This window comes from Melopsittacus undulatus, chromosome 6 (assembly GCF_012275295.1).
Source record: "Melopsittacus undulatus isolate bMelUnd1 chromosome 6, bMelUnd1.mat.Z, whole genome shotgun sequence".
Lineage (NCBI taxonomy): Eukaryota > Metazoa > Chordata > Aves > Psittaciformes > Psittaculidae > Melopsittacus > Melopsittacus undulatus.
This window is the reverse complement of record NC_047532.1, coordinates 49,966,072-49,980,508: the sequence shown is the minus strand read 5'-3', so window position 1 is coordinate 49,980,508 and position 14,437 is coordinate 49,966,072. Positions and strand designations below refer to the sequence as shown.

At 39.7% G+C, this 14,437-nt stretch overlaps 1 protein-coding gene across 1 annotated transcript in view; it reads left to right on the top strand.

The window, feature by feature from the left end:
* The window catches only part of HMCN1 (hemicentin 1), a 209,674-nt gene that overhangs the window by 28,124 nt on the left and 167,113 nt on the right, over positions 1 to 14,437 (top strand). Inside the window, exons 2-4 of the mRNA XM_034064292.1 lie at positions 5,189 to 5,259; positions 9,831 to 9,989; positions 14,052 to 14,174. Of these exons, the coding sequence (XP_033920183.1) occupies positions 5,189 to 5,259; positions 9,831 to 9,989; positions 14,052 to 14,174 (353 nt within the window). The remainder of the gene's footprint in view (positions 1 to 5,188; positions 5,260 to 9,830; positions 9,990 to 14,051; positions 14,175 to 14,437) is intronic.

Sequence of the window (14,437 nt, the reverse complement as noted above, 5' to 3'; positions counted from 1 at the left end):
GCTTTTTTTTTTTTTAATCTGATTAAGAATTTCGTGGAAGTTGCTCACTGCAGTTCTTGGGCCCTTAAAAAGTTTAAGTATTCCCAGGTTAGAATCTGAAAACTAAAAGCAAGAGGGTTGTGAAGGAATATAATTTAGGAAAAAACTTTAAATAGCTTATTACATGTTCTAGTGCTAAGCACTCTTCCACAGGGAGCCTTTCTAGTGGGGTGTGTGTTAGCCTTGCTTGACTTATGATTGCAGGCAGCATCTCCAATGCTGCTTGTGCTTCTAGAAAAAATTAACAAGGTGTTTATCCACACAGCTCTTATCATCTTTAATATGAGTTGAGGGTGTCCTTTGCTTCAGAGCAGAAGACCTTATGTTTTGTTTGATTTTCTTAGGGGGTGATTAGTAATGCCTGTCTAGCTTACATTTTCAGAATCAGTGCCTGATTTTGGTAATCCACTATAGAAACATGCAATCACTTAGAAGTGAAAAAGCATTTTAGTTGCTTTAATGGTTAAAACAATAGTGAAAGATATTCTGAATGTATGTGTATGAGAGCTGTTTGAGGAATAAAAATGTTTGCTGTAAATTCACATAGGAATTTAAAAAAAATTTCATTTAGTTGCACCTGTGATACCATAATCTGGTGTTAAAAAGGACAAGAGAGCACTGTGAAACATTTCTGATGGCTGCTCATGAGTGATTTGTAGTGTGATGAATTTCTGATGTGTAGGACTCGACTTGCTGTTAGAAAATTAAAGGTTTCTGTTTATGTGCCCTTAGGACAGAGAGCTGGCTGGAGGCTGTTTAAGAGTAACGATGTCGTTATACTTATTTTCTTAATTCTTCACAGGTAGATATGCCTAAAAGTCTTCAGAAGAATTATAAGTAAAGGTTTACAATGAGTTGTTTACAGTGAAGAAAGCTTGAGAATTGAGCATTAAATCAAATCAAGCTCAATGCTCACCACTGCTAATAAACAGCTCTTAAGGAATAGTTGCACACAGACTTTTTTTGGCAGCAGTCTTGGCTTAAACATTTTAGCTATCCCATCTGATTGTTCCAAATCCTTCATCATATCTTCACTTCATGGTGACAGAAGTACTTGAAAATACTTGAGAAAACAAGACTGGAAGGCAGCTCTGATACAAAAAGTATTTTTATACATATAAATAAAATATGGACAGGCAGGGGTGTGTATGTATATATGAAACTAATGTTAGCCTTCTGATCTCAAAAACTGTCAAAATTGCTGTAGCTAGGAAGCAATACTCAGACAGAAAGGGAAGATGGGAACTGCTTAAACTGGCACTAGTCATGAAATGAATGCATGTAACCATGCCCAGGGTGTGATTTTTAATTTTTTATTTTATTTTATTTTTTATTTTTTTCCTCACCATCAGACATCCATCTCAAGAGGCAAGTCTTGATGTATGTTAGAAATGTATGCTAGGGTGCCTCCACTGGGCTACCTGAATCAAACAAATTCAGTGTTCTGAATGGATGAGAGGTGGGAAAATGGCTTTCATATTCCTTTGTTAGGCTTCCTAAACCATCCATCGTTCAGGACAGATAGTTGGTGCAGACATCTTACATGGTCAGGATTAAGAGAGTACCAAATTTGTGATTACTGTAATTAATAATTATGTGTATGTCATTGGTTAATTTGTGGTTTTATAAATGTGCTTGCTGTTCAGCCTGTATATGAACATGTAGTCATGTGACATGTGGCATAAAATCATGGAAAAATGTCACGGCCTTTCAGAATAGACAGTTTCTCAGGTTAACAGGCAGTTTTCTCCTTATTTACAAAGGAGATCTTTTTTTTTTATCAGATTTTCCCCAGAAAACAATTATCAAGGTTCTTAATCTCTATCAAATGGACTGGTACTCAGCTTTGTTGTCACAATTTTGTAGTTACTTATGTGCAAAGTACATGTGCTCAAATAACTTAGTGGTTATGTTGAATGTTGTGATTTCAGTTTAGGAAGCCCAGGGCTTTGTTCAGTAAGGTGCAGCCATTCTTTTAAAGTATGTTCCCTTTCTTACCTTATCAGTTTTGTGTATGTGCAAATTGTCCTGAAAGAACAGACATTTAAGTTGCTTTTTTGTGAGAGAAGAGTTTAGTTGCTGCCTAACAAAGACAAGCTGTCTTATTGTGTCAGAACTAAGTTTTTTTCAGCTTTTGCACAATCGCTTCTAGAGGACTGGGGACAGCTCTGGAGTAGTAAGCAATTGGGAGACCTCCATAAAGAACTAGTCCTGAATATTCCTATATTGGTGGCTGAGAAGGGATTAATATTTCACCATCCCTTGGGATTCTGTGATTCTGTGATCAGAACAGACATATTCTGTTAGAGTATTTCATGTGCCAATCTTTGCCTAAAGAACTTCTGAAGCTAAAAAGAAATAAATGTTTTTTTTTCCTTCTGCATTACTTGGCACGTTTGCAGGATCCTGTTTCTTAGTAAATATTCTGTATTTAAAATGATACATTTGTAGCAGTACATTCCAAACATTTGTAACAATACATTAGTAGTTATATATGTGATACATTTGTAGCAATATACTTGATACATTCATAGATACATTTGTAACATATGCTCATTTGAGGAATGTCAATGGTGGGATTGAGCACTTGACTTCTCCATGCAGTTACTGAAGCTGGTCAAATTTGGATGTGGATAAATGTTCAATTAGACCTATAAATTTACTGGCTGTGTGCGCCATTAAAGATGCAGAAAAGAACAAAGTTATGCTATTCCTGTTTTTCTTAGACACCATAAGTTCTTTTGAGTACCAGCACATTCTTCTCTTTCTTTTTGCAATTTCTGGTATTTTCTGTTAACTTGACTGTATGCTCTTTTGATGTCTTGGTGTAGTTTAATGTCACAAAGCTTTTCAGCATTGTTTAGGATGCAAGTTCCTACACAAGCTGAACTTTTTCAGTGTGGTACTGTAAAGCTGTTAAACCCTTTAGAGTTCCTTCAGAACTTTTCAAGTTGGACGGGGCTTTGAGAAACCTGGCCTAGTGGATGGTGTCTCTGCAAGTGGCTGGGGGGTTGGAACTAGATGATCCTTAAGGTCCCTTTGAACCCAACCCATTCTATGAAATTCTGCCTGAACTTATGCTTCCTGGTTAGCATCATGAAAGTGCTAAGAACAATTCTCCATCATGGTCTTCATAGTTCTTTAACAGTGCTGTAGTTTAGCATTACATGGCATTAGTGTCTCAACTACACTGAATCTCGGACCTGTCTCTCTCCTACAGAGCCAAGACCATATTGATGACTGAAGCTTGATTTAGACTTTAGTTTTTTAGGTTCTTACTGTATCAGTAGTTTAACCTTCTATGATAGCTTTCTGTGGTCATTTGAGAGAACTTGCCTTTCTTTCCTGAAGTCCTTTTTAAAAATAGTTCCTATTATCACATTAATCTATATTTGAATGCTTTAAAGGCCTGTGTTTACCTGCATTGATGAAATGGTCTTGCCTTGGGATGCACTTTAAGGTAGCAGAAAGAGGATAAAAGGAAATTAACTTGGTGAAGGCTACTTGGTGGACGCCCAGCAACATGTAAAAGATAGTAGATGCTGGGGGTTTTGGTACAAGTTGGTGAGCATTCAGATGGTATGAATCGCTCAGGTCATCATTTGAACCTAGAACAGTTGGCTTGTGAGCTACATGGGAAAAGTACTGAATAGTCTTCATACAACTGAGAGAAGATCAGATTATGTGGACAGGGAAGTGATGCCGGCCCAGAGTTGGATGGTTATTGCTATTGCAGACACCTGTATCAGTAACCAATTAGCTTAGTGCTGGCAAACTTGACTGTACCTGTGGTAAATTGCCTTACAGCCTTCACCCTGCCTTACAGCCTTCACCCTGCCTTACAGCCTTCACCCTTCCACCAGTTTAATATTCTAAGAAAGATTTTGGGTGATATCTTGGGTGACTTTGAAATAAATTAAAACCTACACTTAGCAATAGGCACTCAAAAAAAGAGGCCCCCAAGCAAACGCATGTGAGATTACAGTAAACTTCAGGGATGGCTGTTACACAAATACCAGTGAAATAAAATTGTGGACTGTTAAAAAAAAAGAAAAATGTCTAGATTATATGGAATGTAACTCCTTTTAGGGAGCTTGGAAAGCACTGTATGGTCACCTAAGGCAGCTATGTAAGCTACAGCTGTATTAAATTGGTATCACTGCAGTTTTATGGCAGCATAATTGTACCCCATTTTATGTGTTGGTACTCAGTTGATCTCTTTGAGTGGTTTGGAGGCACTAAATTAGGGAAAGCCTACTCACTTTTTTTTTTTTTTTTTTGTGTGTGTGTGTCTATTTATTTATTTATTTTTGGCTTAGTACGCTAATCCAGCTTGCTGAGTGAGATGAATGCCACTACTGGCAGAAGGACAGGGCAGGAATGCCTGCCCAGGACAGGGAAAGAATGAAGTGAATGAATGCCAAGACAGATGAAGGTTAACTGTCAGGAAATCACAGCTGTAGGAAAACAGCTGGTTAGAATTACATTTGGTACCAATTAGGAAGGCAATTGTTGAAGGGGCAGAGGGAGGGCTTGTGGTACAACTAGTGTGACTGGGAAATGCTCAAATATGTGCTGCTGTTATATACCCTGGTCCACAGCCCAGCCAACTTCAGTTTAATGTCCTGGTGTTTCTCAATGTACAAAGACATGGTGAACACCACAAATAAAGTTGATTTTGCTTCAGCTTTCTGGCAAGTGCTTCTAGATATGCTGAGGTTGGGCACTGGGTTCACACCAGGCTTTTCCAATTAAAGGGTACATTTTCTGGAAAAATATATGGTTTTTTGGCTTGGGGATTTCTGTTCCCACCTTTATTTGGGGGATTTTTGTTCCCTTCTGCTTACTAAGAGCAGTTAAATGATTGGTCAAAATCAAATGCGAAAGAAACACAGCACAATGTTTTATTGCTTTATGTGCCTGTAAAAGTTTAAGACACCTAGAAACTGGTAATACTGGAATGATGTTAGGATTACTAGATTTGGAATTGTAGACCCAGTGCTGGGTCTATCATTCTCAATTACTTCTTTCTGTTAAATGCTTTTTTAACTACCAGATTTTTGTGAATCTGAATCAGCTCTTTACATGGAGCTGACTTTTGATACCTTTGTGTTTTTCACATATTTTTTTTTTCTTTCCCCCATCCTAGAAATTGGCCCAGTGACAATAACCACAGATCCCAAGAAATTTCAATTTGAACTTAGGGAGCTTTATGTTCAGGTGAGTAACCTGTTTGTTCTCTACATGTTTTTAGCAAAGGCTCTGTTTCCTCCCTCTAATCTCTTCTTTTATATTGATGTTCTTGCTATAGTGTTTTGTCAGAATGTAGGCAGTTTATATCTGTCATTTTACCTGCACAAACTGTTATTTTCCTGTTCTCTGATCACCTTAATTTATCATTATGATCAATAACTTTGCCTTAGTTTACATCATTGTATGGGGACTCAGTTCAATAACTCGAGAAAGAATAGTTAGATAATGCTAATGTTTACTTTGCGTTTTAGTTTATCCTGCCACTTGTTCAAACATTTATGAACTGTTTTACTGTGTTCTGGAACTTATTTCCCATGAAAACCCTTCATTAGCTTTAATTAACTAATTTATGTACAAAATGACTGTAAGACTCATCAAGTATTACTAAAGTATTGCCTTAGCTGCCATGAATTACTTAGCAGTTACTGATTCAAAGGTATCAAGTTGACTTGGATATTCTTGTCTTATTCAAGCCCTGTGAACTATTTCCGTAGTTGTGCTCAGGAAACAAGTGGCAGTTTTCGTACTAGCACACTGGCCCATCTCAGTTGTTGGATTTTCTCTCTGTGAGAATGAGCCACAAATGACACCTGGATCAGGTGACGGAAAGAAGGAGATGTATTGTAATGATGTTATGCTTAATGAAAGAAAACATGATCCTATTGTCTTCTCATCAAGCAAAGTGCTGCTGACCTTGGGAGAACCTTGTTAGAGTCAGGGCTGGACAGGCTCTCCCTTTGAAACTGGCACATGGTGTAATCCCTGTAATAAAAGATTGCTTGAAAGCTAATAGTACTAGTTTGTGAAGAATACATAGCTCAAAATTTGGCATAAAGATTGAAATTCAGAGAAAACAATAGTCAGTTTTCAAGGAGGCAGAAAATGCCAGCTGTTATGCTTTTCTCCTTCACAGAGAAATTTAAACTTTAAAAATCCTTCCAGTCTTCATTTTTTGGTTTTCTAAATAGCTATACTGGAAAATAATTGCAGCTATCTGTAAAAGTTATATGATTTAGATGGACCTTTCATTTACAAGCAAGTTGTTTAAGAAGTTAATGAATTTAAGGTTTTTTTTTTTTTCTCTAATCCTGATTGATGGCATATTTTGTAATTACTTTCAAGATACACTCATTCAGCTAAATTAAGATATTCACTGCCTTGCATTTGTTCATTAAATTGGTGAAGGGCCAAAATATAAATCTAAAAAGTGGTTAGAGCAGGACTGATGGGTCATCTTCCAGCAGTTCTCTCAGAAAATGTGAACACTTCATACATGCTTATTGTTAGCATTTTTCCTAGAAAGCCAGTTAAAAGATACAGGGATTAATATTGTGGAGGTAAAGGAAATTTTAAGGTAGGTTAATCTTGAAAATGCATGTAAATATTAACGAACACATACATAAGAGTCCTTAAAATAAAACATATTAGATCAAAATATGCTTTTAAAAAACACGGCAAAACTTGTCCTCCCTGGATGTCAGGATAAGTCCAGCTCTTATTTTCCAACAAAGTCCATCTGGTTGCAGAACAACTGGGAGGGTCTGTACATGACACTAGAAGTAGGCTTTTGGTTGGCATTTGACATGAGTAAAAATTAGTTTATATAAATTTCACTGAAGAATCTAGGCTCTGCTTCTTCTGCATTCGAAGTAGTGAAGAAAACATTCCTTTGACACCTCATGAGTTGATCCTATATTGCCTATGTTTCATGTGTAACTAACCTTGAATCATTCTTATGGACAGCTGTTGTGGTTTAAAACAGTCAGCCATAAATCATGCAGTCGCTCTCTCACTACCCCCTTTTTGCCCTCACCCTGCTCCAGGAGGGATGGGGAGGAGAATCAAAAGAATGCAACTCCCATGGGTTGAGATAAGAACAGTTTAGTAACTAAGGTATAACACAAATTACTACTGCTACTCACTATAACCACCAATAAAAATAATGAAAAAGGAAATAAGGGAAGAGAATACACCACCTCACCACCCACCGGCTAATAACTCGTCCCTGCCTGACTGAACACCTAGTCCAACCCCGCAGTGAACTCGCCCTTCCGGGTAACTCCCAGTTACCTCCTGGGTATGATGTGCTGTGGTATGGAATACCTCTTTGGCTAGTTTGGGTCAGGTGTCCTGTCTCTGCTTCCTCCTAGCTTCTCCTCATCCCTGGCAGAGCATGAGACTCATGAAGTCCCTGGCCAGACCAAGCATTTAAGCAGTAACTAAAAATGTCAGTGTTATCAGCACTGTTCCCAGGCCGAAAGTCAAAACACAGTGATGCACCAGCTACTAAGGAGAAAAATGACTGCTACTGCTGAACCCAGGACAATAGCATGACGATAACTTGTGCTTGGGTAGCAGTGGCTTGTTAGTGGCCTTTTTTTTTTTTTTTCTTCTTGTATTAAATACATTTTTTACAATGGATACCTATTTGCATAAGCAATATACTTAAATCTTGTCTCCACAAAAATCGTTTAAAGTATATTCATATAGTTTGAGTGTTATATGATCCTATAATACAGATGCCTATACACTTGCATCAACAGTTATGGGAAGGCCTTATTTGAGTGTATCTTGGTATAAAAATGACAACTTAATGAAAGTAGTATTCTGTAAGATTTGTTGATAACACTTTCTGAATTGGGTATTCAGCTTATCCTTTTGTAAGTGGATGCAATGCCATTTAAGTGAATAGTTATATAGATATTTAAATTTAGACATAAGAAATGTAAATAGTACAGATAAGCTCAGCTAACAACCTAAATTTTTGTGTGCCTGTCCAAACTGAACAGAGGAGGAGACTTGTTGAGCTTTACTCATCTCTGTCTTCCCAGAAAACTTCACAAGGTAATCGTAATCATATTTAACTGCAATTTGGAGAGAAGGACAGGAAACATTTAAAATAAATTTTTATTCTTTTTTAAATAAAGTTAATGCATTTTTGTTCTGTAGTTCTACTTAGCTGCCATTTCAGAATATCCTTCTTCTACTTTATGAGAATAAGGAAAGCTCATGCTTGTTTTCTGAATAACATTTAGCTCAGCAGTGCTTTTCCAATTTTTGTAGAAAACAGATGATGTCATATAGAATATTACATGAGACAACAATGTAGGAGACTTAAAGTAGGAATACAGATTTTCTTGTACCAAGTAGGTGTCTGTAAAAATTACCTATTATCTTGATTTTGTTTACAAATTAAAGCTTTCTGTGGAGGAGTCTTTTGCTAAATACAATGTTCCCTTTGCAAAACAGGAAAGAAATAACTTGTATATATTGATCTGTCCCATAGGATTGTTCAAACACTGCCAAGGTAAAGTTCTGATGTGTCAAAAATGTTTTTGGAGAACTATCTCTTGAATTTCAGACAGTCTTAAGTTGACCACTTGCTTTTCCCATACAAATAAGACTACATTTAGAAAGAATCAGCTTATAGAAAGAACAATGGTGATGTACCTATTCTTTAACATAGATGAGAAGTTTTATGATATTCTTGCTTTGAAATGGGGTTAAAAATACTGATGGATTAAGAATCGTTACTGACATGAACATTTCATTGGGAACAGATGAAATTCTTAAGGACTGGAGACTGTGGGAGGCCAGGTATTTGGTTTATGTGTCTGTGAATGTATATTTCAAAACAGTTTTTGATGGCATCTCAAGAATTAATATTAGGTGCAACAATTGCATTATCTTTTTTTCTTCCTTCCCAGGATTTTTATGTTAGAAATAAAATAACTTTCATATTTAAACTTGAAAGTTCAGAAGTCTCTTGCTTTTTGCTGGGGCAGGGTTTACAGTTTCTATTCAGCTCTTTAGAAAGTTCTGTCTTCAATATGCCAAGTTAATTTTTCGGAAGTTACAGCCTAAATTATGTAAGTTTTATTTAACAGTATTTTCCTCTAATTTTTCATTTAGGAGAGATCATTTTACATAAAGTCAAAGTCATGCTTGGAAGTATTTTGATTGAACACATGGTCTGAAAAATCTCCAGCTATGCAGCTGTCTACTTAGCAACACAGGTCACAGGGAATACCTCACCTGTGCCCTCTCTGCTGAGCTCCCTTCACTGGCTCCCCACAGTATGAAGTCTAGGTCAAGTTCTTACTGTTCTGTTATCTAAAGGTCCTCCTGGAGCTCACCACTGCTTGGTTGAGATCATTTCCCGCCTGCTTCTATGATCATGACCTCCTGTGACTGCTGCATACTACAAGAGCAATTAAATCACCAGCCAGGAAGGGAGTGTGTGATTGTAGGAAATGGAGCTGTCACAAGAGCTGGAACTAACCAAAACACGGTGCTCCCAAAGATAGGACTGATTATGACACCAGGCATTTTCAGGGCTGACCACAAATTGACTTTTATTTCCCTGAAGGAACTGTTGCAGTTGCTGCTTGTGAGTGTGAGTCTTGACAACAACCTGCAGAAACTATACAATGCTTAGGATAAAAAAGGTGAATAAGTTATTAGAAGCTGAGAAAGTCTTTATGTTAAATGTCCCAAAAGTAAGTTAAATGCTTTGTTTTTCTTCTGATTTTGAACAGGGTGGTGGAGACTGTCCAGAGATGAGCATTGGGGCTATAAAGATAGCTCTAGAAATTTCTCTTCCTGGTTCTTTCATCTATGTATTTACTGATGCACGATCCAAAGATTACAGACTTACCCATGAAGTACTTCAACTTATTCAACAGAAACAATCACAGGTACAGAAGTGGTTTACATTTTGAGCTGGTTCATATATTTAATGCCCTGTTTTCTTAATAATGAAAAGTAAAATTTTTCTTACATGAGATTCAGTGAAATCTTTTTAGAGGACAGACCAAAATACTACTGTTCTATTTATTTATTTATTTATTCACTTATATGTTTTAATAGGGAATTAATAGATCTGGTTAAAAAAAAAAACCTGAAGGAATTAAATAGAGGAGGGAAAATGTGGGCCCTCTCCTTAAGGAAACTGGAAACCTGGTTGGCTGGGATAGGGAGAAGGCTGAGGTACTCAATGATGTTTTTGCCTTGGTCTTCACCGACAAGAGTTCCAACCATACTGCCTAAGCTGTAGAAGGCAAAGGCGGGGACTTGGAGAATGGAGAGCTGCCCACTATAGGAGATGAGTTTTAAGGTCATCCAAGGAATCTGACAGTGCTCAAGCCCATGGAACCTGATGAAATGCATCTGCGGGTCCTGAGAGAACTGGTGGATGAAGTTACCAAGCCATTATCCATCATGTTTGAGAAGTCATGGCAGTCTTGTGAAGACCGCACTGACTGGAAAAAGGGAAAAATGACTCCCATTTTTAAAAAGGGAAGAAAGGAAGACCCAAGGTACTACAGACCAGTCAGTCTTAACTCAGTGCTTGGAAAGATCATGGAGAAGGTCCTCTAAGAAATTATGTTAAGGCACATTGACATTAAGGGGATGATTGGTGACAGCTGACATGGCTTCATTAAGGGAAAATCACGCATTACCAGCAGGTTGTGGGAAGTGATTCTCCCCTTCTACTCCACTCATGAGACCCCACCTGGAGTACTTCTTCCAGCTCGGCACCCACCAATATAGGGAGGATGTGGACCTGCTCTAGTGAGTCAAGAGGAGGGCCACAAAGACAGGCTGAGAGAGCTGGGCTTGTTCAGTGTGGAGGAAAAAAAAGCTTTCTGGAGATCTTCTTGCAGCCTCCCAGTACCTAAAGGGGGCCTACCAGAAATATGGAGAGGGACATCTTATAAGAGGAAGTAGAGACAGGACAACGGGAATTGCTTTAAACTGAAAGAGGGTAGACTTAGGCTAGGTATTGGGAAGAAGTTTTTCACTCTGAGGGTGGTGAGTCACTGGCACATCCCTGGAAGTGTTCAAGTCAAGTTGGATGGGGCTTTGAGTAACCCTCGAGTGCAAGATGTCCCTTCCTGTGGTGGGGGTGGGGTGGTGGAACTAGGTGATCTTTAAGATCTCTTCCTATCCAAACTATTCAATGATTCCAAGTAGCATAACTGAGCCTTCTACCTGTGTATTCTTGGTCAGCTTATACCTTCTGTGCATGTTTTTACGGTGTTCTGAAATGGGGGTTCTGTGAAGTACAAGTACAGATAGATGAATTCAACCACCCTGACATCTGTTGGGGTGACGGTACAGCCCGGCACAAGCAATCCAGGAGGTTTCTCAATTGTGTGGAAGACAACTTCCTTCTGCAAGCAACAAAGGAGCCGACGAGGAGAGGTGCCCTGCTTGACCTCGTGCTCACCAACAAGGAAGGGATCGTTGGAAATGTGACTCTCCAGGGAAGTCTTGGATGCAGTGATCACGAGATGGTCGAATTCAAGGTCCTCAAGACAGTAAGAAGAGCATGCAGTAAGCTCACTGCCCTGGACTTCAAGAGAGCAGACTTTGGCCTCTTCAGGAACATGCTTAACAAGGTTCCATGGGATATAGCCCTAGAGGGCAAGGGGGCCCAAGACTCTTGGTTAACATTCAAACATCACCTGCTACAAGCTCAGGAGTGATGCATCCCAACTAGAAGGAAGTGCAGCAGGAGGGCCAGGAGACCTCCTTGGATGGATAAGGAGCTGCTGAGAAAAATTCACAGGAAAAAAGAGGCTTATAAAAGGTGGAAACAAGGACAGGTGGCCTGGGATGAATACAGGGATGTTGCCCAGGTAGTTAGAGACCAAGTTAGGAAAGCTAAGGCCCAATTGGAGCTAAACTTGGCAAGGGATGTTAAAGATTTTATAGGTATGTAGCGGCTAAAAAACAGACTAAGGACAATGTAGGCCCCCTCCGGAAGCTTTCGGGAGAACTGGCTACACAGGACTTGGAGAAGGCTGAGGTTCTGAATGGCTTCTTTGCCTCGGTCTTCACTGGCAAAGGCTCTGACCGCAGCACCCGAGTCTTGGAAGGCGGACGCAGGGACTGTGAAAACTTAGACCTTGGGCCCACTGGAGGAGAGGATCTGGTTCGAGACCATCTTAAGAACCTGAATGTACACAAGTCCATGGGACCTAATGAAATCCATCCACAGGTCCTGAAGGAGCTGGCAAATGAAGTTGCAAAGCCACTGTCCATTATATTTGAAAAATCATGGCAGACAGGTGAAGTTCCTGATGACTGGAAAAAGGGAAATATAACCCCCATTTTCAAGAAGGTGAAAATGGATGACCCGGGGAATTACAGACCAGTCAGTCTCACCTCTGTGCCTGGAAAATCTGGGAGCAGATTCTCTTGGAAGGCATGCTAAGGCACATGAAAAACAACAAGCTGCTTGGCGACAGCCAGCATGGCTTTACTAGGGGAAAATCCTGCCTGACCAATTTGGTGGCCTTCTATTGACGGGGCTCGAAAAGTGATGGACAGGAACAGATCAGTTGACGTCATCAACCTGAACTTGTGCAAAGCGTTCGACACTGTCCCACATGACATCCTTGTCTCTAAACTGGAGAGGCATCAATCTGATAGGTGGACCACATGGTGGATAAAGAACTGGCTGGATGGTCACACTCAGAGAGTTGTGGTCAACAGTTCAATGTCCGGCTAGAGACCAGTAATGAGTGGTGTCCCTCAGGGATCGGTGTTGGGACCGGTCTTGTTTAATATCTTTGTCGCTGACATGGACAGTGGAATTGAGTGTGCCCTCAGCAAGTTTGCCGATGACACCAAGCTGTGTGGTTCTGTTGATATGCTAGAGGGAAGGAATGCCATTCAGAGGGACCTTGACACACTTGTGAGGTGGGCTGATGCCAACCTCATGAAGTTTAACCATGACAAGTGCAAGGTCCTACACCTGGGTGGGAGCAATCCCAGGCACAGCTACAGGTTGGGCACAAAGAAAATTCATGGTAGTCCTGCGGAGAAGGACCTGGGGATGTTAGTCAATGAGAAAATGAACATGAGCCAGTAGTGTGCACTTGCAGCCCAGAAAGCCAACCGTATCCTGGGCTGCATCAAGAGGAGTGTGACCAGCAGGTCAAAGGAGGTGATCCTGCCCCTCTACTCTGCTCTCGTGAGACCTCACTTGGAGTATTGTGTGCAGTTCTGGTGTCCTCAACATAAAAAGGACATGGAACTGTTAGAACAAGTCCAGAGGAGGGCCACGAGGATGATCAGGGGACTGGAGCACCTCGTGTATGAAGACAGGCTGAGAAAGTTGGGGCTGTTCAGCCTGGAGAAGAGAAGGCTGTGTGGAGACCTCATAGCAGCCTTCCAGTATCTGAAGGAGGCCTACAGGGATGCTGGGGAGGGACTCTTCATTAGGGACTGTAGTGATGGGACAAGGGGTAATGGGTTGAAACTTAAACAGCAGAGGTTTAGACTGGATATAAGTAAGAAATTCTTTACTGTAAGGGTGGTGAGGTACTGGAATGGGTTGCCCAGGGAGGTTGTGAATGCTCCATCCCTGGCAGTGTTCAAGACCAGGGTGGATGAAGCCTTGGGTGATATGGTTTAGTGTGAGGTGTTCCTGCCCATGGCAGGGGGGTTGGAACTAGATGATCTTGAGATCCTTTCCAATCGTAACTATTCTATGATTCTATGAATGGCATTTCTAAAGAAATTCTTGTCTGTTTTTCTTCATTGCTCTTTCCTTCAGTAGCGAGTGCAATATGGCTATCCTTTCTGCAAAATAGTATGAACCTATGCTAAGTGATACAATTCTTTTGTCATGCCTTCGTGTTGTCTTTGCAATGTTTTTGCAATGTTTTCCTGAAGTTTGCATGATGTACCAAACAATATTTTTGTTGATGGTTTGGTTTATTTCTTTTGTTTCTTTTTCAATGTAGGTTGTATTTGTGCTGACTGGAGACTGTGATGATAGAGACCATATTGGCTACAAAGTTTATGAAGAAATTGCCTCAACAAGTTCTGGTCAAGTTTTTCACTTGGACAAAAAACAAGTTAATGAGGTAACTTTGCTTGAATTCTTAAATATGTAGAGAATATAAGACAGAAGCTTAGACTCTAAATCTTTAAATGATCTGATTATGGGTTAGGAAGCATAAAGGGAAATTCTATGTGTTCTGCTGGTGTTGTGTGGACTCTGATCTACCTTTCTCTTCCTTCTTTTTCTATCTATTATATTGGGATGTAATTCTGTGCATTTTATTTATGTTAGGGAAGTGTAAACTGCCATATCTGAACAGAACCTCATCAACTCCCCTCTGCCTAT